Source organism: Rhineura floridana, chromosome 19 (genome assembly GCF_030035675.1).
Source record: "Rhineura floridana isolate rRhiFlo1 chromosome 19, rRhiFlo1.hap2, whole genome shotgun sequence".
NCBI lineage: Eukaryota > Metazoa > Chordata > Lepidosauria > Squamata > Rhineuridae > Rhineura > Rhineura floridana.
This window is the reverse complement of record NC_084498.1, coordinates 8,125,445-8,152,881: the sequence shown is the minus strand read 5'-3', so window position 1 is coordinate 8,152,881 and position 27,437 is coordinate 8,125,445. Positions and strand designations below refer to the sequence as shown.

The 27,437-nt window shown below is 45.6% G+C and overlaps 2 protein-coding genes across 6 annotated transcripts; both read right to left on the bottom strand.

Moving 5' to 3' along the window:
- Positions 1–415: 415 nt before the first annotated feature.
- Positions 416–13,965, bottom strand: ARL6IP4 (ADP ribosylation factor like GTPase 6 interacting protein 4). Of its 3 annotated transcripts, none has more exons than XM_061602536.1 (6): positions 11,604–13,965; positions 6,448–6,658; positions 5,301–5,672; positions 4,823–4,940; positions 3,779–3,848; positions 416–3,245 (listed from the first exon to the last, which is right to left on the bottom strand). In XM_061602536.1, the coding sequence occupies exons 2-6, from the start codon at positions 6,644–6,646 to the stop codon at positions 3,186–3,188; spliced, it is 819 nt and encodes a 272-aa protein (XP_061458520.1). In that variant the 5' UTR covers positions 6,647–6,658; positions 11,604–13,965; the 3' UTR covers positions 416–3,185. The 3 variants fall into 3 exon arrangements, with proteins under 3 accessions (XP_061458520.1, XP_061458523.1, XP_061458521.1); XM_061602539.1 differs by having other exon boundaries at positions 416–2,906; XM_061602537.1 differs by lacking the exon at positions 11,604–13,965 and adding an exon at positions 10,282–10,355.
- A 333-nt stretch (positions 13,966–14,298) lies between these two features.
- On the bottom strand, positions 14,299–21,590 carry OGFOD2 (2-oxoglutarate and iron dependent oxygenase domain containing 2). Of its 3 annotated transcripts, none has more exons than XM_061602533.1 (7): positions 21,366–21,590; positions 20,170–20,226; positions 18,891–19,001; positions 17,803–17,902; positions 16,705–16,829; positions 15,686–15,943; positions 14,299–14,646 (listed from the first exon to the last, which is right to left on the bottom strand). In XM_061602533.1, exons 1-7 carry the CDS (start codon positions 21,573–21,575, stop codon positions 14,371–14,373), a joined length of 1,137 nt encoding a protein of 378 aa, XP_061458517.1. In that variant the 5' UTR covers positions 21,576–21,590; the 3' UTR covers positions 14,299–14,370. The 3 variants fall into 3 exon arrangements, with proteins under 3 accessions (XP_061458517.1, XP_061458518.1, XP_061458519.1); XM_061602534.1 differs by having other exon boundaries at positions 15,755–15,943; XM_061602535.1 differs by lacking the exon at positions 15,686–15,943.
- Between the last annotated feature and the right edge of the window lie 5,847 nt (positions 21,591–27,437).

Sequence of the window (27,437 nt, the reverse complement as noted above, 5' to 3'; positions counted from 1 at the left end):
AGGCAAGCAAGATCATTATAAGGACACATTCCATGCAGGCAGAGGAGTGCGTGAAGTAGGGCTGGGGAGAGATGCAGCCTGGACAGAGTTCCGAGGGCCAGACAGAGAGGGCCAGAGGACCATATTTGGCCCCTGGGCCTGAGGTTCCCCATTCCTGCATTAGGCTAATAACTAAGAGTTTTAATAATATTTCAGTGCCTGTGTGTGATATTCAGCCAACAGCCAACTAATATGCAAAAGGAAAAGGGGGGCATAAGCTTGAAACACAGTGTTGATTAGTGCTGCTTGTCAGTAGGGATGGATGGAGGAATCTATTCTGGTCAGTGTTGGGTTTGCACATCTTGTTAATAACACCATTCCCCCTTGTTTCCATATTATTCCATGATTTGAAAAAAACAAAACAGCCACACTGCAGTTGTAGTACACATTTACTTGCAGTTTTTTATGCATTGTATACATAGTCTAACAAAATAGGCATTTTTATGCTTTTTGAGCAGAGAACTATCTTAAAAAATTCCGAGAAGTGCGAAACCAAGGATGACAGCAGTCCAATCTACCTTTTAGTCCAGGAAGTGTGATTTGTGCCCAATTGGCTAAAATGCAGACCAAACAAGTGTCAGGGCGGCAACAAGAAGCCAAAAGCGAGAATCTTGCATTGAAATCCCCCCATGTAACTGTAAAATTCACAAGCTATTTTGAGCTAATCACAACTTCTCAGAACTAGCCATTTCACGGAGTTGCTGTGCGGACATAGTGCAATAAGGATGCATTTATACCAAGCTCTGAATCACTGAAAGCTAATGGCTTGATCTCAATTGTGTGCATATGCCTTTTGTTACAAGTGACTAGGTGATCAATCAGTGGAGCTAGCGGTTCCTCCTTGGTTGAACAGAATGTCCCATCTCCCAGAACATCACAATATGATGCCCAGACTTCCACTGAACATAACCGGTGCCCCTTACCGTACTGAACAGATGAGTCCCTAAAAAACATCAGCATCCTTTGTAAGCATTTTCTGTTTCCCAGTAGCATGACATTTGTTAGCTGGACTAGCTTGGGTATTACAGCATAAATAAAAATGTTGGGATTTTTGAAAAGAAAACCACACACTTGAAGGGCATCACCCAGCCAAAGTTAAGCACTTTTCAAAGTTCCATTAGTTTCAACAGAAGAGAGTTAAGCATGCGCTTTGCTGGGTTGTGCCCTTCAAGTGGGTTATAAATACTTCAGCACTTTTATTCTCACAGATTTCCTTTCGTGCAATCATTCCATTGTTCAGTAATGGGTAGATAATCAACAAGGTATGATTAAAACGATTGGCATGCAAACATGCCTGACATTTGTTTGATTGCCAAAGGTGATTGCCAGAAGTTGGTGAGATACCGCTTCTAGCTCCTGTATGACGCTGCTGCAAAAGAGCAGCTTATCCATTCCCCTGCTGTAGAGCTGAGGGGGGACCCCACAGGCTAGATCAGCCCCCAACCCAATTCCTACATGTTAATGGAGAGTTTGTTGCCATGAACAGGTGGGAGGGAAGGAAAGGGTGCACCTCCAGAGAAATCTTACACGCACCACAGCCAGGTAGATGGGCTTCTCCCCCACTAGCCATTTTTGGCACTGCAGCCTCTTCCCCCTCCCCCATATGCAATTTAATAGATTGCTTTCGCCAGTAACTTGCATAAAGGAGTTTAAACCTCTGCAACAATCCTATCACAGCACTGCAGTGAGACATTACCTCTCCACCTAGCCCAGTGCTGCGATAAGGAAATCAGCCCACCACAGTGATGGAGATGAGTGTTTTTTTTGTGTGTGTGTGTGCCTGTGGTGTGTCGTTAGTGTGTGGCACTCAGCAGGCTGGCCAAATTTGAAAGTGGCATCTGGGCTGAAAAACTCTGCTATACGTAGGTTCACCCAAAGAAAAATTCTGCCCAAATGGAGCCTGGAAATAAGGCAAAGTGGGGTGCGGTGGTTTGGCTCACCCCTGAAAGGATGGCAGAAACCCTCTCCCCCTAGTGGACCATGCTTGCCAACTACAAAGCTGTATTATGGAAACAAAACTTGAGTGAAGGAGCCCTTTGATTGCTAAGGCTTTGGCTGTTCTGTTAATACAACAGGTATCAGCACCTTGCAGAAATCCAGAGCCTAATGCATAATATCAAGCTGGGGCAGGCAGAGGTTAACCTTCTACTCTGGAGGCAAGGAGGGTCTCACTGTATCCCTAGTCATATATTAGGGAGGCTACAAGCATGTGAAACCACAGCCGAAGCCAGAATAGCCTGAAGGGCAATCCAGGTCTCATTGCTGTGGAGCCCCCTCCTTTGAGGCAGAGGCTAAGTTGTGTCAGGCTACAGAAAGAGAGCGGCTGAGGCAGCAGGGAAAGTTGGCTGGACCTGCCACTCTGCCAAGCCAGCTGCGAGAGGTGGGGGCACAGCCAGGGTGGGCCTGCATGCCCACACGCTGCTCTAACCCTCCCCAGCAGGACCCGTGAGCCTGAAACGCCCCAGGACTTGGGGGAGCAGAAAGGTTGCCGCTGGTGGAGCTTCTGCTGTTCTCTTAGGCCCACAGAGGCAGAGTTCCACAGCAATGTATTCCCCATCCCTGCCCCTCCCTGCTGAGCTTTCAGAGCCCAGCCACGGCAAAGCCTGCTGGAAAGTTGCTGGGCTTGTCTTTAAAGAGTCTCCTCCTCCCCTGTGGGATGGAGGCCAGCAGAATCAAAATTGAGAGCCTCCATCCCTGGGACAGGCACTGTACTTTGTCCACCTGCCGTGGAGAAGGAGGCGGGAGAGGTACAGGATCTCTGCAGGATTTGCTTCCAGAATCTGTCGCTGCTTTCGCTGTTGCCTGGGTCGTTCTCCTCTGTTCGCTCGCTTCCTTTTTACTGCTTTTCACAAGGAAGGGAGGGTGGCCTAGATGAGGAGACAAGCTGAAGGCAGCCATCAGAGAGCTTTGCGGGGGATCTCTGAGCAAGGGAACAGGGGAGCCCTGCTGCAAAACAGAAGGACTTGCACTGGAAGGTGACCAGTTTGGGCAGCAGCTGCAGGTCAGAGCACTTTGCTCCAGCTGTTCTCTCTCCTGATGGCACCGGCGGCATGCATATTTCATGGGGACAAAAAGGGAGAGCATGTGTCTGGTTTTGGCAAAGCTGCTGCAGCTGGGAAGGCATCCCACCGGAGCAAAGCATCCTGTTACTGCCGTAGCGTCCCCGTCCTCACCTGGAAGGAAAGGCCATCTCCCCGAGTGGCTTGCTGAGAAGGGAGATGCAACACAGGTCACTTGTAAGCCTTTACAAAAGCGGTTTTTGGACTCTTCTTAATCTAGCAGAGGCAGCAAGAAACCTGAAGCATCAGCTTTGTAGCCCTCATGACAGAAGAAAAGGTATTTGAAAATAGAGGTAGAATAGTCTAAAGATCTGTAAACCAGACAAGACTTGGCTGCAGTTTTTGAAGTTCTGTCTTTTTAAGGGGAACAGCATCAATGTCCCCACACTTTACAGACTCCTTCGGGAGGAAGGGTGGGGTATACATTAAATAAATAAATAACACTCTTCTCACCTTGGATAAAAAAAGCCCTGATATACAAAGTGACTGAAACAAAGGCAAAGACGACCCACATGGAAAAGTCTCAACCCCAAAGCCAGAATGTCCTCCCTCGTGAAGTCGGTGGAACTGCTTTAGAGAGTCAATCAGCTATTGAACAGACATAAACAAAACCCAGCCTACAAAGCCCAACTTGTGCTCTAAATACTCAAGTCCACAGTCGCCAAATTTCAGCCACATACCTTGTTAATTTCTTTATGCCGCTCCTTAGTAACGATCTCCTCAAGAACCTCGCCATCACCTTTAATAAGCCTGTAAGAGAAACTCGGACTGTAGTCCCAGCTGACTTCCATACACAGTAGAGGTCAATATGCCTGATCATCCACTGAGGGGCCATAACTCAGTGGGACAGCGTCTGCTTTGCATGCAGAGCGTCCCGGGTTCAATCTTCAGGTAACGCTGAGGGAGAGGCCTGCCTGAAACCCTGGAGAGCCACTGCCAGTCAGTGTAGATGATACTGAACTAGATGAACCTGTTGGTCTGACTACTGAGTCAGGCAGCGTCCTATGTTCCTAAGCAGGAGATAATTCAGAATATACAATTTTGCCTCCAGCCAAGAGCTCCATGAGGCCAGCCAGATGCCTATAGAAACTTGCAATGAAAAGGTCAAGAAAGGCTAATTCCATGCTAGAGATTACGAGGGATAGGACTGAAAACAACTGCCAGTATCGTGATCAGTGGGGGCTGGTGGTTCCAGGTCAGTGGGGCAGTGGAATCCACTCTGGGTTTTACTCCAAATTTTCAAGGAGCTGTCCAAGGTGCTGAATCTTGTAAATGTGCAGGAAAGGGGAACCAAAACAACCCTCGGACTGGGGCACCTTCCCTAGGAGGAAGGCCAGTAACGTTTGGGGCTTTTTAGTTTAGGGGGAGGGTGCCTAACCAAAGAACATGGCCTGTTGCTCCCGCTGACGTACCTCACAGCCCCACCTGTAAAATGGGGCCAACAGTGACCTGCTGTTTGGAGATGTTACAAGGGGAAAAGCAAAGTAAAGTGTAAAAACTGCTTTTAAAATGACAACGCTCAATAGGAGCAGCATGACATGGTTACAAAAATAAACTGCCTATGGAGGAACTTTAGAATGGAAAACGCGCAGAGTTCCATGTGGACACAGAAGCACATGTTGGTTTCAACGGAGAACAGAAACACAGGAGAGAAAGGCCAGCAAGTCTACGTGAACTGAACTTAGGAAAGGTCTTCTAGTGACATCCCACCCCTCCAGTCGCACCTCAATCTTCCCGTTTCAGGGTCGACGACTCTCCTGATAACGCTCTGCCGGGCATCCCACTCTTCTTTTGTCATCGGCTTCATGGCCTGGATGCGGGACTTCTGCTCATCTGTCAGGACTGAAAGGCAGACCTGAGTCAGAAAGTGGTGCTCCCTGCTCCCCACCCCATAGGCCCAAATCTCAAAATCAGAGAGTGCTGGTATGAGCACTGATAGGGGAGAAAGGCCCTTCCAGTGTGTTCAGAATTCACTGTACTTGGGTGAATAAAGCTCTGCTTTCTATATCCATAATGCATAAATATCTTACTATTTGTTCACAAATAATCTCTCCAGTAAAAAACAAATGCACATTACTTTTGACAAAACATATCTTGTTAATTTGTAAGTTTAGCCACTACTGCAAAACCATGACGTTAACTTTGCCACTTGTTCGTCTCTAGTGCCCCACTGCCGCTTTGCCCCAGGGGCCCGCCCCTTACCTGGCCCAGGATCTCCCAGCGCCTCTTTCTGCCGCAGGTCCAGGGAAGGGCCAGGCAGCGCCTCCTTCGCTTCCCCCTCTTTCGCCCTCTCCTTGGGCCGCTTCTTTGCTTTCTTCTTGGTTTTATTCTTCCTCCTCCTCCTCCTCCTCCTCTTTTGCTTTTTATCTTTCTCTTTGCTTAGCTTCTTCTTGCTCTGCTTCCTCCTTTTGGGTCTGGATCCATCGTCGCCCGACGCTTCCGGAGAGGAGTCAGAAGAGGAGGACGATCTGGAAGACGAGGAGCTGGTCTCGGAGGAGGAGGAAGAGGCGGAAGAGCTGCTGCTGGCGGCTCTCCTCCTCTTCCTCCTCTTCTTCTCCTTCTTCTTCTTTTTCACTGGAACCCAGCATCAATCAGAAGTCACCAGGGAGTATCTATCATGTTGCAATACATCACCAAAACTGTTACCCAAAACGGCAAAAAACAGAAGGGATTCTCTTTTCCAGTCCTGGCCAAAGCCTGGAACACTCTGCATGGGAACTGGTAAAATGGCTTCCCCTCTAGGAATCCTGGGTATTGTAGCTGGGGGTCGGGGCAGGTAGGTTTGTCTGGTGCCTCCACAAAAGACCTCCCAGGGATCTTTGCCTGCGGGAGGAGGAGTCAGGACACATTTCTAACTCATTAAAATGGGTCAAGTCTGCCTTGCGGATGTGGCTACATAACTAGGGACACTTACTTGGAAACACACCCTCAAGTTGCACAAAGCCACTTTCAGTGTGGTGTATCCATCACATGCCTGAGGGGCAAGCTTTCCATTAAAAAACAAAAAAAAACCCTCAAGTTTCTAGCCCTGATGGTTCTGGTGGGAAGTTTTAGGAAAGCGGAAGCAGTGTTAGTTTTAAAACAAAAACCATATAAGGAACAACTTCACTCTGCAAATCACATTCTATGCAGCAGTGCCATCCTAAGCTAACAGGGAGACCATGATGGAGGGGCAGGGAGCAGCCTCAACCAGCAGAGAGTGGCGATGCCTCCCCCAGGAAGCAGGTCAGGATCTCACTATTAGTCATGCAGCCCTTTCTGAGGTCACAGCTCTGCCTTTGTTAAGCCACAGATCAACGCCAACGCAAGCAAGGCCATTGCTTTAGAAGTAGCACTTCCACATCCGTACCTTCTTTGGTGGAGGCTGAGCCCAGCTGGACTCTTGGGGATCCGGGTCCCCTTTTGCTGGCAGGAGATGGGCTCCTCCTGCCCCGTGAATCTCGGCTGCTTTTCCTCCTCCTCTTTTCCTCCTCCTCCACATCTCGCCTGCTCCGAGAACCGCTTTGGCTCCTTCTCTGAGACCTTTTCCTCGCCTGGCTGTGAGCCATCTGATCTCAGGCCTATCCCAAACAAGGAGATTTTTTTACTTACTTGGTCATCACCTTGCCCTCCAAGACAGTGCCCAATCTCATCCCAATTTCAAATCAACAACTAGTAAGTACTAAAGCAGTCCATACAGAAAGGCCTTGATGAGGAAAATACAATCTTGCAAGGTCTGCAAAGCAGGGCAAGATAGCAGCATCCCATCCATGCTGCAAGTCCTCAAGGGGGCTGCCAGTGATTTCACTTTTGCCTGTTCAAGTTTGTAGCCACTTCATAGAGCCATTTCTTTACTATTGAGGCTAGTGGTTATCACGAGGCAAAGAGTTTCATAGGTTAATTCTCCAAAGCGTGAAGAAGCACTTCCTGTACACCAAGGTGGGGAACCTTTGGCCCTCCAGATATTGCTCAAGTATGTCCCATCTTCCCTAGCTGGAGGGCCACAGGATCCCCATCCCTGTCCAAAATAATGTGTTAGTTTTTAACATGCCACAACACTCTCTCATTGTGCCTTTATCCTAAGCTACCCATCATGCCATGCAAGAGAATCTTCCAGGAGGTGTTTGTAGCATAATGGATCTGAGCAAGAGCTGTGAGCCAGGAAGTCCCTCAATTCATTCTTGCATTTCCTGCACAGCCGTAAGGAAGCAGCCATCTGCCAGACTCAGCAAACTGGTCTGTAATATGGGGATAAGCATCGGAGCCAACCTTACAAGACTTGTAAGAATGACTTGGAATAATATGTGTGAAGCACTTTTCCTGGGGAGGGGGGATGCTATAAAACAATGGAGGCTGCAATCCAGTCTGATGTGTATTGGAGATGAAATAATTTTTATATATGTTTTTATTGTTGACATTTTTATTATTTATTCACTTCAGAATGTTTTATGGGAAACAATTCATAAATGACATAAATAAATAAATCCTATGTATACTTACCTGGAAGTAAGTCTGATTGAATTCAGTGGGACTTACTTCTGAGTAAAGATGCACAGGATTAGACCACATGTATTATATCAGCAGCAGCAGACAAAAGTGGACCTACAAGGTTCACTGCTATGACACTGCAGAGCAACGCTTCAAACCTTGCACTGGGCTGTTTATATTAATTTATTGATATTTTACCTTTGCACCCTACCTTTCCTCCAAGGAGTTCATGATCCTTCCCATCTCACACCAGAGATGGGAAGGGAAGCGAGGAACAACAAAAAGGGGTTTTTCAGATATGTTCGAAGCAAGAGAAAGACCAAGGAAACGGTGGGACTGCTGCTCAATGAGGATGGCAAAATGTTGACAGAACTGCTCAACACCTATTTTGCCTCCGTTTTCTCCCAAAAAGGGAACAGTGTGCAACCTTGCATTGGTAGCAATCTCAGTAAGGGGTCGGGATTGCAGTTCAAGATTGATAAGGAGATAGTCAGGAAATACCTAGTTAACCTAAATGAGTTCAAATCTCCAGGGCCTGATGAACTGCATCCCAGAGTATTGAAGGAACTTGCTGATGTACTCTCGGAACCTCTTGCCATCATCTTTGAGAAATCCTGGAGAACGGGAGAGATGCCGGAGGATTGGAGACAGGCAAACGTCGTCCCGCTCTTTAAAAAGGGTAAAAAAGAAGATCCGGGGAATTACAGGCGGGTCAGTCTGACTTCAATACCGGGAAATATATTAGAACAGATAATAAAAGAGTCCATTGGCAACTATCTAGATGACAATGCTGTGATTAGTAGGAGCCAGCATGGGTTTGTCAAGAAAAAATCCTGTCAAACTAATCTCATCTCTTTTTTTGATCGGGTCACTAGCTTAGTAGATGGTGGAAATGCTGTAGATGTCATCTATCTAGATTTCAGCAAAGCGTTTGACAAAGTCCCCCACGACCTTTGGATTAGCAAACTGGTCAAATGCGGACTACATGGAAATACTGTCAGGTGGATTCACAACTGGTTGGAAAACCGTACTCAAAGAGTGGTCGTCGGTGGCTCTGCTTCGGACTGGAAGGAGGTTTCGAGTGGAGTGCCACAGGGTTCTGTCCTGGGGCCGATACTCTTCAACATTTTTATCAATCACTTAGATGATGGGGTGGAGGGAAGCCTTATGAAGTTTGCGGATGATACGAAACTGGGAGGGATAGCTAACACAATGGAAGACAGGAATAAAATCCAAAGGGACCTGGATAGACTGGAAAATTGGGCTGAAATTAATAAAATGAAATTAAATAAAGACAAATGCAAGATTCTGCATTTAGGCCACAAAAACAAAATGCACGGGTACAGGATGGGAAATACCCGGCTTAGCAGTAGTGCGTGTGAGAAGGACCTTGGAATTGTAGTGGATCGTAAGTTGAACATGACCCAGCAGTGTGATGCTGCGGCAAAAAAGGCAAACGCGGTTTTGGGCTGCATAAACAGCTATAGTTTCCAGGTCGAGGGAAGTAATAGTCCCACTATATTCTGCATTAGTCAGGCCTCATCTGGAATACTGCGTTCAGTTCTGGGCACCTCATTTTAAGAAAGATATAAAGTTAGAGCGGGTTCAGAAGAGGGCGACGAGGATGATAGCCGGTATGGAGAAGAAGTCTTATGAGGAAAGGTTGAAGGAACTTGGCATGTTCAGTCTGGTGAAGAGAAGGCTGAGGGGTGACATGATTGCACTCTTTAAGTACCTGAAGGGCTGTCACATAGAGGAGGGTACAGATTTGTTCTCTGCTGCCCCAGAGGGTAGGACTAGGTCTAATGGTTTTAAGTTGCAGGAGCGTAGATTCAGATTGGACATTAGAAGGAACTTCTTGACAGTAAGGGCAGTTCGGCAATGGAACCGACTGCCTAGGGAGGTGGTGGGATCCCCTTCTTTGGATGTCTTCAAGCAGAGGCAGGACAGCTATCTGCGGGAGATGCTCTAGCTGTGGATTTCCTGCTATGAGCAGGGGGTTGGACTTGATGGCCTACAAGGCCCCTTCCAGCTCTATGATTCTATGTTTTATCCTCCCAACAGCCCTGTAATGTTAGTTGTGAGTTTTGCTTCATGGCTGAGTGAAGGATTGAACTTGGGCCTCCATGCTTCTAGTCTGACTTCTACTTTTGCCACTGCGCCAGATTGGTTTTTCAGCACTTCTTCGGAAGAGAAAACCCATTTCAGTGTCTCCTTCGCAAGTGTCACCTAAGGCAGTTGTCTAGCAATCACCAAACCCAAGTCAGGATGTACACATTATTGCAGGCAACGGTCGCACACACGGCTCCATCAGAACTGGCCTCAGATGTCTAACCCATGGAAACGCAGAAATGATGTCAACAGCTCCCTTTTGCTTGGAGAGGGCCAACACAAAAAAGCATTCCCTCCCCTTACCCAACCCATCCACTGCCTTTCCAAATTCTGTGGGGGGTTTTGGACAGCTCCCTAGCAGGCTCATCACCAATGGAGCGAGTGACAAGGCTCAGCCACTGACGAGTCTCAAAAGCAAGGCAGGATTTTTTAAAATCTGACCCAGGTTGCCAGGAAAAGGGGGGGATCCCAACAACAAGCAGCGCATCCAAGTCACAAGCCCGAATTTGTAAGAGGAAAACAGTAGAGAGGGTTGCCAACTTCCTTTTGATTTGTTGGCAATCATTGCTCTTGTGACTTTAGGCTGTGATGCTAGAATACTTGCCTGGGAATTCAAGATATGCTGTTAACTGCAGAAAGTAAGCTATGGATGTTTCCTCGCCCCCGCCCGGAAAATTTTCACCCACTTCTGTGAGTCAGGCCATTCTTAACAGCACAGGAGCAGGGTGAGTTAGGGGGAACAAAGTTGGCAACCCTCAGACTGGCTAAAGCAGCCTTGACATTGGGGTGGGCAACAGGAGGGGTTCACACACACACCCCCGCAGTAACCTGTCGCCTCAGTTGACTGGAGGAAACATAAACAGAGCTTGGAAAAGTTACTTTTTTGAACTACAACTCCCATCAGCCCAATCCAGTGGCCATGCTGGCTGGGGCTGATGGGAGTTGTAGTTCAAAAAAAGTAACTTTTCCAAGCTCTTAGTAACTGCAGTAATTCATTAATCAAAGGGAAACCACGAGGGTGAGTCTCTTCTCCTTTGAACTTAGAGCAGCTTGATTTTATTGTCTTCTTTAACTGGCTGTTGCTGTGTTAGTTTGTGGTTTAAATCGGTTCTATTAAGCTGCTCAGAAGCAAGTTCTATCGGGTTCAATGGGATTTACTCCCTGGCAAGCACGTGTTGGATTGCAGCCTTAGTTTGTATGCTTGATTTTCTTACTAGACTTTTAAATTACACTGTTTGTTTCTTACTACTTTGTAACTTATTCTGGAGACTTAGATCTATGTTAGAAGTGCAGGATATAAATTGTGTGTGTATTCTGCCTCTTTTATTAAAACTAGGGTTGCCAGGTTCTTGGCCTGAGGCTGATCCTGTATCTTTAGGAGAAGAGAAGGTCAGCCAAGTGCAGGTGTTGTTGCAACCCTCTAATGGGAAAAACCAGAGGGTGAAATTCTCCCTTCCCCCTTCACACCTTTTAAAGACACAGAAGACCTCTTGATTGCCAGGCCCGGCCTCCAAGAGGTCTTCTGTATCTTTAAAGGTTGTGGAGGGGGAAGGCAGAATTCCACCTTGTGGTTTTTCCCATTACAGAGTTGCAAGAACACCTGCACTTGGCTGACCTCTTCTCCTAAAGATACAGGATCAGTCTCAGGCCATGGACCTGGAAACCCTAATTAAAACCCTCTTAAGGTGATTATCGTCATTCTTTTCGCTGACACGCGCATGCACTGCCCCTTTAAGACTGCAGAGGTTCTGCTGTCCTTTAAAGCCTTCCCACCCAATCGCCGGGTTCCGTCCCCTCCTCTTTCTAAGCTCCGCCTCTGTCGCCTGCCAGATAAGGCCTCGCCTGACAGGCCTAGCGCATGCGTAATGGACACCTGCCCGCTCAAGTCTTTGCAGATCAAATTTGGCCCCGGTCTCTCGGACTCACCCAGTCAGGCAAGGGGCTCGCCGCCGAGGGGAAGTGGGTGCGACACGGCGTACGGAAAAAAGTATACGCTCGGGTTGGCCTCCTATGTCTTGGCCGTAACTCCTCAGACTCGGAAGGTGAACACCCCCCCCCCCGCAACTGTTTTGTTGGTTTCCGCGGTGACTTCCGGCTTGCGTCTTGTTTGCGGGTCCGGCGAGGAAACTGGGACTGAGTATCCTGGTTCTCCTCTCACTGACACCCTATCTAAAGCACAGTAGGGGAACCTGGTGTCCTCCAACATTATTGGACTCAAACTCTAATCAGCCTCCGCCATCGTAGTCACTGGTCAAGAATGTGCCGTAGCCTATTCCCTCCCTTCCCCCTCCAAATTTATGTAGATACCAAATTGTCATCACGATGGCTCTTGTGTAGCACGTTCTTACGTCAACGTGGAAGTAAGCCCCGCTGCGTCCAATATGGCTTGCTCCCAGGAAAGTGAGTACAGGATAGGATAGCAGGTTTCATTAGTCAAGCTCTTAGACCTACAGTAAATATTTGGCTCCTGCTTCTTCAAAACACAAGCTAGAGCTTGTATTCTGTACCATCTCTATTCTACCCCAACTTTCATGAAAATATTCTATAATTTCAAAGTATAACTGATGTCAAACCTTCGCCTTGGGGGAAGAGGGAGATAAAACTCTTTGTACTGTTATGGAAAACAGCAATTCAGCCAATTGATAACTGGTTTTGTTTACTAGTATAATGGCCAAATGTGATTTTGACAAGCGATAGAAATGGACAAAAACATAATTGACTCAGAGCACTGGCATTTCAACTTACACACATGTATTCACTCCCCATTCTCTCCCCCATTCCCAAGGAAATTAATGTTTGCCTCCTTTCATCAGGAGGTAACTTCTGCAAATTAATAAATGCATGCAGATTAATTTTCAAAGTGGAATTTCAATACCTCTAGAAGCTCGCATAAAACAAGATGATAGTAAGCTTGCCTCTGGACTGGGAAATATGAAATTAGTTTACTTGGTCAAGGCAAGCAATTTAAAAGATAATGGTTTATTAAGTGTAGAGATCCAGCATTTGTAAGACTGCCAGTCTGATTTTCCTAGAGGGTGGGGATGAAAAGATTACTGATATTTTAGCATAGATAGATATTGGCAGCTGGAAGTTCTCCCCCCTCCCCCCTGATTTCCCATCTGGCCATCAGCATAGCTTCCAATCCTTGCTCACTTACACACACACACCATTAGTTGCAATGCACACCAGCCACCTCCTCTCCCAAACTGGAATCCAAGCAAAGGGCTTTTTAACCCCATCTCTCACTGTGTGAATAGCAACTTTCCTGTTTTGCACCTCAAATGCTCATTGCAATCTGCAAGCCAAGCCACAGCAAGCAGCTGAGGTGCTCATATGGCGCTCTCCTATTGACTTGGCAGTGGGGGGGGACGGAGGGAGGGGTTTAAAGAACCCTTTCCTTGCATTTTGGCTGGTGTGTGTGTGAGAGAGAATCTGCACTGCTGGTCCTTCAACTTTTACTCAGGCCAAAAGACAGCGCATTAAGAATGAGTTACCAATCGGGGCTTTAGCACAAGCATCCATGACAAGCAATGCGAGTCATCATCACCTTTCTATTCAGCATCTGTTGGCACTAGCCACATCCCTATTCTTTTTCTTTTATGTAGCTGCACTGGGGCAAGGCTGGGGCAGGGTGATGTGGACAGAGTTGGACTTAAGGCCACTGCAGATAAGACCATGTTGTGAGAGGCACTGTGTGTCAAGAAGCTTCTGCATGACTGTAGCAGTTGCAACAGCTACTACAACCAGCCAAGGAGATCCTCCTCCTCCAGCTCACTCAGTACTCACCTTTCCCTGTCAGCACCCCCAGCAGCATCTACTTTTTCTTGTCCTTTAAGCTGCAGGAAAGAACGCAGCTGCTGCTGCTGATTTGCCTTATTCATGCAAAACAGGAGAGGCCTACGGAGTTTTGACTGTTTGCATGGGGATGCATATGCTGTACAGGGGACTCCTGCTGTAGTAACTCCCTTCCCTTTCCCTTGTCAACCTGACTACCTGCTTTGAGGCAGAGAGTTCTTTCTAAAAAGATAGCTTTGTTTTTGTTATGGTGACAACTGCATCAAAACAGTTTACACAGGAATGGTTATAATGATAATGAAGTTGGCTCCTGCCTGTTGGAAACTGCCATGTTTTTATGACAGTGGTGACTGGATTTTGGACAAGCGACCCACAAGTAAAGTCCACCATGGAAGAATGCACCACCTACCCCACTGTTCTGGTGTGGCTCTGCCTATCTTCTGAGGTAAAGAGGAGGCCACAGCACTATACAAGTAGGCCCCAACGTAGGCCTGGCTGTTGTACAGCCAGCCCACAGGTTTGCTGTGCTGCTCCTGTTCAGGCATGCCACAAACACCTACTGTCTGTGCCACCTATACTGCAAAACAGCTACTCGGTTTTTATGGAGAAATGTTCTTCTGATCCATGGTCACTCTTGTAACATTTTGATTGGCTGTTAGTAACTGAGGCTGTTGTGGAATCTGCTTCTCCATAACCTTTTCACAGGTCTCACTCTGTCTGCTGGGCTAGTGTGTGTTCAATGTGTTAATGAATGGATGATTTAAAACAAGGACATATACACCCTCGGCTTGATCTACGGAAAACAGCTGGAGGGCCACTACCAGGATTGTTGCCGTCAGCAATTCTAGCGCTGCCTTTAATTGAAGTCAAGATGCAAACTCTGCCCTGCATCACCTCCCTATGTTAAAGAGCACATATCCATGGTCTCAGGCTGCCTGTCTTCGAAACTCCTGGTGAACCCTTCTCCAAATTCCTTGGCGTGCACCAGTTCAGGCTCTCTGTTGCACATGGGGCAAAGCTGATTCCGGACAGCGGATGATCGCATCCAGACAATCAGATTCCAGCGCTCCCCGGAGGCGATTGGCAGCGCCCCATGCATTTGTCCTCCCCGGTGGAACAATCCATGGAAGGGAACATGTTCAATCTCGATGTACTTTGGCACTGGGTTGGCATCCTTGGAAAGGATTAAGAAAGACCACCATGTTAGCAACAACCTCTATGATTCAAAGCGCTGCTAGCAAATGATTCAGCAAAACAAGTCAGCTTTGAATAAAGCCGTTTCAGAAGAACTTATTCACATTGTACATATTTTGATCTGTGGGACCTGTTGCCGCAAGCTGTGAATATGGCAGACAGCATTGGTGTGTTTATTTATTTTAAAAAGACTGAATACATTCATAGTGGATAGGTCTGCCAATCAGTAAATTGGGTGGGGAACCTGTGGCTCTCCAGATGTTGGATTCTCATCAGCCCCAGCCTGCAAGGCTAAATTGTCAGGGATGACCAAGTGGAGCAACTCTGAGAGTGCCACATGCTCTCCACCGCTCAGACCATGGTCCATTCAGTCCAGCGTTCCTTATTCAACAGTTGTCTCTCAGATGCCTCTGGAAATTCCCAAACAGGGCAAGTGAGGTAGGTGACGGGCTTGCCCTGTTCTTTAGTCTGCAACAGCCAATATCGAGAGGTATATTGCTGTGGCTCAATGGGGGGCAGGGCCATAGCTCAGTGGTACAGCATCTGCCTTGCATGCAGAAAGTTCCAGGTTCAATCCCTGGCATCTCCAGGTAGGGCAGAAAGAGACTCCCTCTCTGAAACCCTGGAGAGCTGCTGCCGGTCAGTGTACACAGTATTGGGCTAGACAAGAGGGACAAAAGGTCTGACTTGATATGAGGCAGCTTCCTTGTGCTGCTGCTATACATGGAAGTTCCACATAGCTTTCATGGCTCATGGGTCTGCGAGTAGCCAATGTGGTGCAATCCAGATGTTGGATTCCAACTCCAGTCAACTCCAGCCAGCATGGCCAGTTATTGGGGATTATGGGAGATGAAGTCCAAAAACATCCAGAGCATACATTGCATTCCCTGTCCTTTCTTTTTAAAGCCACCGCCACATCCTGAAGCAGTGAAGTGCAGAAGTTCCTTAAACATTTAGTGAATAACCATAATACAGTGAAAGTAAGCCAAGGGAGGCTCGTCATTTAAAAGGAGAGGCACCTGTCTGAATTCAGCAAAATAGAGATTGCCTTCGGTGAACTCTTTGCCCAGGGAGACATTGAGAGTCACCTCCGCATTGTCGTAGTGGGAGCTCAAATCCCGGTCTTCATGCAAGGCATATTTCACCACAAAAGCCTTGTGGCTGTCCAAGTGGCCTCCCCCGCAGTCCGGGTAAAGCAATGCTGTGAGGGGTTGAAGATATTTTTCACGCAGAGGGGTGATGAAAGTTTCATCCAACCCAAGTTCGTTTAAGAGAACCTGCAGCGGTGTGTGTATGTGCAAAAAAGAGAGTTAAAAGTTGAAAAACCAAATAAAATGCAAAAGGTGATCTTTCTAGTAGAAGGGTCAGGATGTTTTGCTGTGGCCACGTTCTTTCAATGGCTAAAAAATGGGCCTCCATTTTCTTAACATTTCAGTGTCTCCATTTAGATAGATTTGATAAATTCCCTGGTAATGGCATTCAGATCAACAAATGGTTAGTCTTGCCGTGGCCTGATAATTATCACCTGGTGGTAATGTGGAGGCAGGCTTTTTCATTGGTGGCACTGATGTTCTGGAATGCACTCCCATCTGTACTGGCATTCTGCCGACTTTTGAAGAAGGGCATTCCCTTGGTCTCACTACCAGAGTCTCCTGCTTGAATTCCTGTGTTCAGGAATTATCAGGTATAACAATACCAGTAGTTATCATGGTATTGTTTTATTGTGCATTTTTAATTCTGGATGTTTTAATTTTTGTGTAACTAGTTGTTATGCTTTGTAAACTGCTTAGAAGGCTATTTTGACAAGTGTAATAAATTAATAAATCATAATCTTAGCATTTGCACTTTGGAGGGTTCAATCCACTTAATTATTCTGTTGCAAGTCATATGCTCATCCGCTCTGCAGGACTGCAATGACTATTACCCCCCTCCCAACATTACAGATGTGGGGATAGGCAACTTAGTGAGTTCACAGCAGAGGCAAGACTTCAACTGCAGGTTTCCTGAGTTGGCGTCATCAACAAAAGGTAACTCTTACCCCATAGTTATTCATAGAGTTCGGCCTCCCCTTGGGCATCTCAGACTGTTCAAAATTCTCCAGTTCCTCAATGAAAGCGTGGCAGAATTCCTTGGAAAATATTGGCAAGCGGTAGATTCTCTTATCTGATGTGTGGGCAAGAAGGAAAACAAAATTGGAAGGAGATTTTGCAGGGACGCTTGATTGCCTAAGGAGAATGGAAATCTCCAGGCAAGCGGACAGGGTTAGGGAGTTTCTTTGTTTGTAAATGAAAGTTGGTTCCTTCTTCTTTTGTAGGGAGGAGCCTTAGTTCAGGGATAGAGCATCTGTTTTGTATGAAGAAGGTCCAAGTTTCAATAATCCTTGGCATCTCCAGTTGAAAGGATGGTGGATAGAAAGTCTGGGAATGACCCACCTCTTTGCCCAAGCCTATGGAGAGTGTCTGCCAGTCACAATAGACTTTACTGAGCTAGATAATCTTTGTTAAGATCACAAGATCAGAAGAGCCCTGCTGGATCAGGCCAATGGCCCATCTAAGTCCAGCATCCTGTTCCCACAGTGGCCAACCAGGTGCCACTGGGAGCAGGTCCTGAGAGCAAGACTTTTCCCGCTTATGGTTCCTTGCAACTGGCATTCAGAGGCATCCTGCATCCAACAGCAGAGGAAGACAGTGTTCTTATTAGCAAGGCTGTCTTCAGAAGCAGAACCTCAGTACAGCCCAATCCTAATCACAACAGAGATTTTGTTTTTGTCATGGTAATTTAAGCATCACCTGCTATACACACAAAGATGATGTTTTTCTCTCTCCAGTCATCACTTGTAGTAAAAATGAAAGCCTTGCCACTTAAAACTTCCGCATCTTTTCAATTCAAGACCAAGATGCCGCTTAGACAACGCATGTCGTACAATAATTTCTTCTCCCAGAGAAGGAAACGGAGTCATTTAAAAGCTGATGCCATGTTTTTTAAACATGAAGGTATTTTGTACAATGCTAATTCCCTCCAAAACAACAAAGTGCCAATATGTTTAACATATCTCTTAATAAGGAGAAGAGGGGAATAGGGGAAAGCCCCTTTGCCAAGTACAGATATTGCTGTTAAGTAAACCCACTCTCCTCACCTGATACAGATTCCACATGGCTCAAGAGGCCTTGAAGATCAGTGCATTTGGATGTGCAGCATTTGACAGCTTCTAAAAATTCCGGTGCCAGAAAGGATTCCTAGCATTGGGGGAGGGGAGGAGAGTGAAATACGATTATTTTCACATATACACATCACATGTGTTTTAACAACTCTGTAATGTGCTTCAACTTTTGTTTTGTACTTGGAGAGAGGGAGCAATGAGGATAGGAGCAGAAGTAACAGGCTTGGTCTCTTAAGCACAGTGACTAGGAGTTGGGTTGCAAAGTTGTACACTGCCTCCCCAGAGCAAATTCCTACAACTAAGTAAGTGTGTGCATGTGTGTGTGACTGTGTGTGTTCATTCTATACAGGGCTGAGTGAGACCAGCCCTGCGTGCCTTGTAACTGAAACTATAAAAGAACTGGCTGCCTGGTTGGTGGCAGCCTTTGGATGAGACTTGTGGTAGATGACTATATTTTTGGATGGTAAAAGAACATGCAGAGCTTTGTCTACCTGCACCAGGTGAGAAAGCCCCTTCCCAGAGGGCTTGCGTTAGCTGACACTGGGCCGCTACTCCACAGCCATTTCTAATAAACTGGAACTATTGTGTCTGTATTGAACTGCATTAATTATTTTTTTACTGAATTGTTTTCACTATGCTGGTATATTACTTTTTTATATGATTATATTGAGGAAAACTTTTTTAAATGTTTTTGTAAGCTGTTTCAAGCTAAAACCCTTGTTGTTGAAAAAGTGGCATACAAATATTAAATCAGATTCACCCTTCTCTATTAACTACACTCAGGGGATACATTAGCACCAACATTAGCCAGTGTGTTAAGGCTACACAGGTTCCGTTTTATCCATGGATAGCTAACTGTCTTCAAGTCTGCACTAATTTGGAGGAGTATAGACTCTCACCCTACTCCTGAATCACTTCATGGAAATGTTACCAGAGTAGAGGCCTCCTCCATCCATCCTAGGCTGTCTCTAATAAGAACTAGCATGCAAATTTAGGAAATTGCCATCCTGGGCTCCTGGGAGGAAGGGCAGGATATAAATTTAATAAACACACACATTCTTTACCTGTAAAGTATACAGTTGTGGATGCTTTGGTCTGTAGTTCTGGGAAATTACTGTTTTTCTTTCTCTAGATTGATGGTCCAATTCCTTTCTCCTCTGCACTTCTTTTTCAACCTAGGAAAATTCAGTCTGAAGCTGAAGGGCCAGAGCTCAGTGGCAGAGCATTGCATGCAGAAGGTCCTGGGTTCAATCCCCGGCATCTCCAGGTAGAGCTGGGAATGACACTGGTCTTACAGACTGGAGGGCCACTGCTAGTCAGAGTAGACCAGGGATGCCCTTTTCAGCCCAAGCAAACTCATAAGCAAACTCCCAGGGACAACATGCTGGTGGTGGGTAGGGCCAGAGGCAACAGCAGATGGAGCAACAGATGTGAACCTTTATACAAGAAGTTCCATTCCAGCCCTGCAAGTTAGAGGCTTTCCATAAACACATCTCTCCATCCCGGCAAACAAGAGGTATTATCACAGCTGAAGGACACTTTGCAGCCAGGAAAAAGCACAGAAGGAGGATGTGCTGCAGAGGGGCACAGCCTCAGAGAGGGGTGTGTGGTGCTAGCAGAGTCCAGAGAGGCCTGGAGGGCCACATTTGCCCTACAAGCCTGAGGTTCCCCACCTCTGCTATAGACAATACTGAGCTAAATGGACCAATGGTCTGATTCAGTATAAGGCAGCTTGATGTTATTAAAAGATCATTAGATGGATGCAAGAGAGATGTATGACCCTAATCTTCTCAGTGTTAGGTGGCTACAACCTGGTCCTGTACTTAAGCAACAAAACTCCAGTTGTGCCATCATTATAGTGTTTATGTATTCAGCCAGTCCTGTGCACTTTTACTCAGAAGTAAACCCCATGAGTTCTATAGAACTTTGTCGGGTCACTCTGTATAGGACTGCAGTCTTGCAGCCTGATTCTACACAAGATAACCTGGAACCTGGGTTGTGTCACTGGAAGACTCTGCTTATCAACAAAAGCTGCTTCTGTGGGTTAACATCTTTCCTACCAAGCCAACCTTAAGACCATCTGCAGATCTTTCTGCCCTCTCCCTCTGGAGGGCAGAGCCTAGAACCTGGCCTGTATCACCAGCTGCCAGGGGCCAGAAGAGGCTGCCTTCCACCAAAGATATCTCCCTACGTATATTACATCTTTGTGGGAATGTTAACAGTAAGCTATGTTGGGAAACATTTTTGACTGGGAAGCATGGCATAAAATATAATAAAGGCATAGGACTGGACTGTTTGTTCTTACATCAAACCCTACATCTAGGTTGTCACACCATACAGTACCTCTTGGATTACTGCTTCAAATTCTTCCTCACTTCTGCAGCCCCGCTGTCTTAATGCCTGCAGAACAAAGAGATGCTGATGGCTTCTATGAGTGACACACTTTTGTTTTATAAACTACAGTTCTAGGCCTTCTGCATCAAAGCTGCTACTGCCTGGACAAGGATGTGACTATCCATCAAAATAACACAGAAATCCACAAAGCTCAGAGGCCAGACTTTTTTGTGTAAGCCCTCAGATGCAGCCGATTTTAAAAAAAAATCACACCTTTCCTGGTAAAACAAAAACAACAGTAACCTTTTGCATTCAAACACTGTGTTTCCAATCTGAGAGGTCTATACATATTTACTCAAAAGTAAACCCCATTAGGTTCAAGGAGACTTACTTCCAAATTTATACATAAGATTACAGCTTTAAAGCCCAATCCTCTGTTTCTGCGATATTCTGTTTGCTATGGCCATCTTATTTCAAAATTGGGAGTTACTTTAGTGGTTAGGTGTTGGACTATGACCTGGGAGACCAGAGTTTGAATCCCCACATAGGCATGAAGCTCAATGGGTGACCTTGGGGCAGTCGCTGCCTCTCAGCCTCATGAAAACCCTATTCATAGGGTCGCCATAAGTCGAAATCGACTTGAAGGCAGTACACACACACATATCAGTCTGAGGATTTTGCATAAGCCAATTGGAAGGAAGAGCAAACTAAAAGAAGAAAATGAAACAAATTGAGTTTATTCCCAATTAAGTATGCTTGGAACTACGACCCTAAGCACTATTTACTCTTTAATCAGAAGTCTTTAGTTTGGCTGCACTGAGTTCAATGGAACTTACTTCCTAGCAAGTGTGTTTAGGATTGCAAATTTAGGCTTGTAGCCACCTAAATTCTGCTCAGAGTAGACCCATCGAAATTAACGGACAGCTTAGCCATATCTTTCCATTTCAGTGGGTCTACTCCGAGTATGACTAACGTTGGATGCAACCCTTAGATGGCAATAATTCGTAACACCACTTACCTGGGAGTAAGCCTCAATAAATTGAAATAGGTCTTACTTCTGCGTAGAAGTCAGGTAATAAGCGCCCCCCGCCCTATGCAAGCTAGGACATGAAATCCTGGTTCTAATTCGGGTTTATGGTTGCAACTGTTGTGTGTGTATATCTCTCTCTACTCTCCCGAAAATCTCCATGCTGCTCTGCATTTACCGGCCCATAATCTCTCCGCAGCTGCTCCGGGTCCCCCCAATAGCGGAGATGGAGACCGTAGCGCGGCACGAACAGATTGTCGGTGAAGAAGCAGGCGCAGGCCAGGAAGCGCCCCGGTCCCGGTCCCATATCTCTGGGCTCCATGTTTCCATCCGGCCCCCAAAGGGTGAGGAACGGAGCTCCACGGGCAACAGTTCTTTGGCGAAACATCCTCGGTGGGAAACAAACATTCCACGTAAGGGAGCGTCAACAAATCACACAGCGACATGTAGGAAGGAGGGATGAAACACCTTGCCTGTGTAAGAACGATGCACTGAAACCACATTATTTCTCCCAAATAATGATGAGAACTGTACTCTGTTAAGAGTGCTGGGAATTGGAGTTCTGTGAAGGGTAAATGATATTTCCCAGGATTCTTTAGGCGGAAATAATATGGTTTCAATGTCCATACATTGTTATACATTGCCAGAGTTGCAGAACCCTGTTGGATCAGAGCAAATGTTCATTTCGTCCATCTGCCTGTTTCCCATAGCGGCCTATTAAGTGCCTGCCCCATTGTTGTTCCTTAGCATCTGATACTGGGGAGTTAGACTATGTCTGTACATACAGGCCATATTTCTATACTGTAATGGCTAGTAAAAACATAAGAAGAGCTCTGCTAGATTGCAAGTAAGATCTGTCTAGGACAGCAACCTGTTTTCATCAATAGCTAACCAGATGCCACAAAAAGACAACAGACCTCTTCCATTGTCCCCCAGACTGAAAAAGCTGTTATTCAGCGGTACGCTGCCTCTGAACGTGGTGAGGCGCTGCATGGCTCCCATGGTCAGTGATAGACCTCTCTGCTGTATATCTGAATTATCCTCTTTGATTATATATATATATATATATATATATATGTAATTCAATAAAATACTTTGTGCATCTGATGAAGCAGATGGTAGTCCACAAAAGCTTATACCATAATAAATTTGTTAGTGCTGAAGGTGCCACAAGGCTCTCTGTTCTTTTTTGGCAATCTGAGTTATCCTGTTCAGATTGAGACTACTTCTTTTACTGTTCTTTTTAATTTTTAAATTAATTTTTAATTTGCAAATATAATCAACAAATTATAACATCACCAGCTGACCTTAACAATAACAATATTCCATCAGTTCTAAATGTAAAAATTAATATGAGTCCATATGTCCAGATACATACCTAAATAAAATTAATGATAATTAATTAGAATCATAGAATCATAGAGTTGGAAGGGGCCTTGTAGGCCATCGAGTCCAACCCCCTGCTCACAGCAGGAAATCCACAGCTAGAGCATCTCCCGCAGATAGCTGTCCAGCCTCTGCTTGAAGACATCCAAAGAAGGGGATCCCACCACCTCCCTAGGCAGTCGGTTCCATTGCCGAACTGCCCTTACTGTCAAGAAGTTCCTTCTAATGTCCAATCTGAATCTACGCTCCTGCAACTTAAAACCATTAGACCTAGTCCTACCCTCTGGGGCAGCAGAGAACAAATCTGTACCCTCCTCTATGTGACAGCCCTTCAGGTACTTAAAGAGTGCAATCATGTCACCCCTCAGCCTTCTCTTCACCAGACTGAACATGCCAAGTTCCTTCAACCTTTCCTCATAAGACTTCTTCTCCATACCGGCTATCATCCTCGTTGCCCTCTTCTGAACCCGCTCTAACTTGTCTATATCTTTCTTAAAATGAGGCGCCCAGAACTGAACGCAGTATTCCAGATGAGGCCTGACTAATGCAGAATATAGTGGGACTATTACTTCCCTCGACCTGGAAACTATAACTCTGTTTATGCAGCCCAAAACCGTGTTTGCCTTTTTTGCCGCAGCATCACACTGCTGGGTCATGTTCAACTTACGATCCACTACAATTCCAAGGTCCTTCTCACACGCACTACTTTGTTACTTTGTTACTTTATTGATTTGTTTGCAGGACCAAAGGCCAACGCAAATTAAAACAATACATATACAAAACTTTAAAATCAAATGGAGACATTTAAAAGGGAAGCATTTAAGCGGGGATCTCATGTAAGAGAACTTGCCTATGTAATATCTCGAAGGGCAATGTAATTGACCCTAAGTTTTCTTGCTGCTATTACAAAAAGAGCTGCTTTGTGGGTTACTTCCAAGTTATGATCTGACATTAAAAAAATGAATTTTCCATCAAGTGAATCAAGCTGAGGGATTTCTAACCATTTACTAAGAAATCTATTTCTGGGCTGAGTATAAATTGGGCAGTAGAGCAAAACGTGGGGAAGGTCTTCTGCCGAGGGTGAGCCACAGACACAATTCCTTTGGTCCTTAGGGACACCGGCTAGTCAACCTTCCCTGTCCGCGTTTGGTAAGGAGAAAAAACGTAGGGCTGTAAACGCCCGTCTAAGGACAAGGGGTATTGGTTGAAGGAGATAAGTAGAGCAGTGGGGGTCAAGCTTAAATCGCCAGTACCATGGAGATACCTTTGAGTTGATGGAGGATAGCCTATCCTGGTTCATAGAGTGGAGGAATATGTATTCACGTAGAGATTTATTATTTGGCATTGCGTTGAAATCCTGCTCTAAAAGGTGGTAAGTTGATAGCAGTTTAGTTAATTTAGAGCGCCATAAGATAGAAGCGAATGTGTGGTCAAAACATAATTGTAATAATGTCCCAGGCTGGGGCCCATTGAGTGTTCTCAAAAATTTCAGAAGGGTAAAATGTATGTGAGCCATCAGTGGGGGGGAGCCCGTCTCAATTCGAGTCATCGCTGCAGAGGTTCCCACAGGGAGAGATAACAAGCGCCTGAGAAAACTACTTTGTATAGTTTCCAGGCCTGTTACGATATTATAATCCCAGCCCCATACGGCTACTCCATATAGGATTTGTGGGATCACCTTTGCTTTAAAGATCTTTAAAGTAGGGTGAATCTGACCGCCCCCGACAGAACGAGAAAATTTTAAAATTGTCCCTATTGTCTTAACCGCGTGCGATTTAATATATTGTCGGTGATATTGCCAGGAAAGGGTATCTGAAAAATAAATACCCAGGTACTTAAATTCTCGAGGTTGTTCTAACTGATGATCAGCTATATGCCAGCGATGTCCTTTGAATCTTTTCCCCAAAACTAAAACTTTGGTTTTATCATAATTAATGTTGAGTTTTTCCTTATAACAATAGGACTGTAGGGATCTCAACATCTTTCTAAGTCCAGTTGGAACTAGGGAAAGAAGGACCATATCGTCGGCATAGAGAAGTGTCGGTATTTTCCTTTGGCCAATAGAGGGGGAGAAAAATTGAAGTCCGGATAAAAACGGAATGATATCATTTAGAAACAAATTAAAGAGCAGGGGAGCTAAGAGGCATCCTTGTTTGACGCCTCTGTCCACAGGTATCGGATCAGATAGGACTCCAGAATGGGGAGCTCTAACTATAGCAAAGGTGTTAGTGTATAAAATGCGAATAAGGTATAGCAAGCGGGGGTCGATGTTCAGATGATACAGTTTGTGCCATAAAGCATTCCTATCGATCGAGTCGAACGCTGCAGCCAAATCTACAAATGCTACATACAGATGTCGGGTAGGACCGGCGATGGACTGTTTTGCCAGGAAATGGAGTGTTAGGCAATGATCGATTGGAGAGGAGCCTTTACGGAAGCCGACTTGCTCAGGGTATAAAATCTGTCTGTACCCAATCTTCTAGTTTATTAAGAAGGAATTTAGCGTAAAGTTTGGATACAACGTTCAACAGGCTGATTGGATGGAAGTTAGCGGGGTTGGAGGAGTCACCCTTTTTGTAGATGGGGATGATTATGTTACATCTCCAACTGTCGGGGATAATGTCAGAGTCATTTATTCTGGTGAATAAACGAGCCAAAAAAGGGGCCCACCATTCGGGAAATTGTTTAATAGCTTCTGGTAAAAGGAAGTCCTCTCCTGGGGATTTCCCATTTTTAAGTGAATCAATTAGAGATTTAATTTCTTGGGGTGAAACTGGGGGCCATGACGACAAGTTGGTAGTATCTGACATGGGTAAAATGCTACGGGGAGACAAAATTGAGGAATAGAGGTGTAAAAAATGTGAATACCAGGTTGAGATTGGGATCAAAACTTGGTTGGAGGTGTTGCTAAGGCCAAGTCCCGACTGTACTAAAGACCAAAACTGGCGTTCTTGGTTTTCAGTAATCATCTTTGTTAATAGCTGCCAACGAGAATCGGCAAAGGCTGATTTTTTTTCCCTCAGGAGGGATCTATAAAGGGCCTTATTTGATTTAAAGGCAAAAAGGGATTGAGGGGACGGGAACTTGAGAGACAAGTGTAGAAGTTTCTTAAGCATCACACTGCTGGGTCATGTTCAACTTACGATCCACTACAATTCCAAGGTCCTTCTCACACGCACTACTGCTAAGCTGGGTATTTCCCATCCTGTACCCGTGCATTTTGTTTTTGTGGCCTAAATGCAGAATCTTGCATTTGTCTTTATTTAGTTTCATTTTATTAATTTCAGCCCAATTTCCTAGTTTATCCAGGTCCCTCTGGATTTTATTCCTGTCTTCCATTGTGTTAGCTATCCCTCCCAGTTTCGTATCATCCGCAAACTTCATAAGGCTTCCCTCCACCCCATTATCTAAGTCATTGATAAAAATGTTGAAGAGTATCGGCCCCAGGACAGAACCCTGTGGCACTCCACTCGAAACCTCCTTCCAGTCTGAAGCAGAGCCACCGACGACCACTCTTTGAGTACGGTTTTCCAACCAGTTGTGAATCCACCTGACAGTATTTCCATCTAGTCCGCATTTGACCAGTTTGCTAATCCAAAGGTCGTGGGGGACTTTGTCAAACGCTTTGCTGAAATCTAAATAGATGACATCTACAGCATTTCCACCATCTACTAAGCTAGTGACCCGATCAAAAAAAGAGATGAGATTAGTTTGACAGGATTTTTTCTTGACAAACCCATGCTGGCTCCTACTAATCATAGCATTGTCATCTAGATAGTTGCCAATGGACTCTTTTATTATCCGTTCTAATATCTTTCCCGGTATTGAAGTCAGACTGACCCGCCTGTAATTCCCCGGATCTTCTTTTTTACCCTTTTTAAAGAGCGGGACGACGTTTGCCCGTCTCCATTCCTCCGGCACCTCTCCCGTTCTCCAGGATTTCTCAAAGATGATGGCAAGAGGTTCCGAGAGTACATCAGCAAGTTCCTTCAATACTCTGGGATGCAGTTCATCAGGCCCTGGAGATTTGAACTCATTTAGGTTAACTAGGTATTTCCTGACTATCTCTTTATCAATCTCGAACTGCAATCCCGACCCCTTACTGAGATTGCTACCGATGCAAGGTTGCACACTGTTCCCTTTTTGGGAGAAAACGGAGGCAAAATAGGTGTTGAGCAGTTCTGCCTTTTCCTTGTTATCTGTCAACATTTTGCCATCCTCATTGAGCAGCAGTCCCACCATTTCCTTGGTCTTTCTCTTGCTTCGAACATATCTGAAAAACCCCTTTTTGTTGTTCCTCGCTTCCCTCGCCAGCCTCAGCTCATTCTGGGTTTTAGCTTTCCTTACACTATTCCTGCAAGCCCGAGCCACTCGTCGGTACTCTTCCTTGGTGATGCGTCCTTCCTTCCATTCTTTATACATGCTCTTTTTTATTTTTACCTCCTCCACCAGTCTTCCGTGTAGCTACATTGGCTTTTTCCGATGTCTTCCGTTTTTCTTCCTCTTTGGAATTGTTTGCGATTGCGCTTTTTGTAATACGTTCTTCATGAACTCCCACACTTCTTGGGCTCCTTTTTTCTTTAGTCTATCTAGCCACAGGGTCCTACCCATCATTTCCCTGAGCTTGCTAAAATCGGCTTTCCTGAAATCCAAGGTCCATGTTTGACTATATTCTTCTTTGGCTTTCCCCAGAATCACGAATTCCAGCATTACGTGGTCACTTTCCCCCAAGGTACTGACCGCTTTAATTCCCGTGACCAATTCGTCCCTGTTAGTTAAGATCAGGTCCAGGATTGCCGATCCCCTTGTTCCTTCTTCTACTTTTTGAAAGAGGAAATTATCAGCAAGGCCCATCAGGAATTTG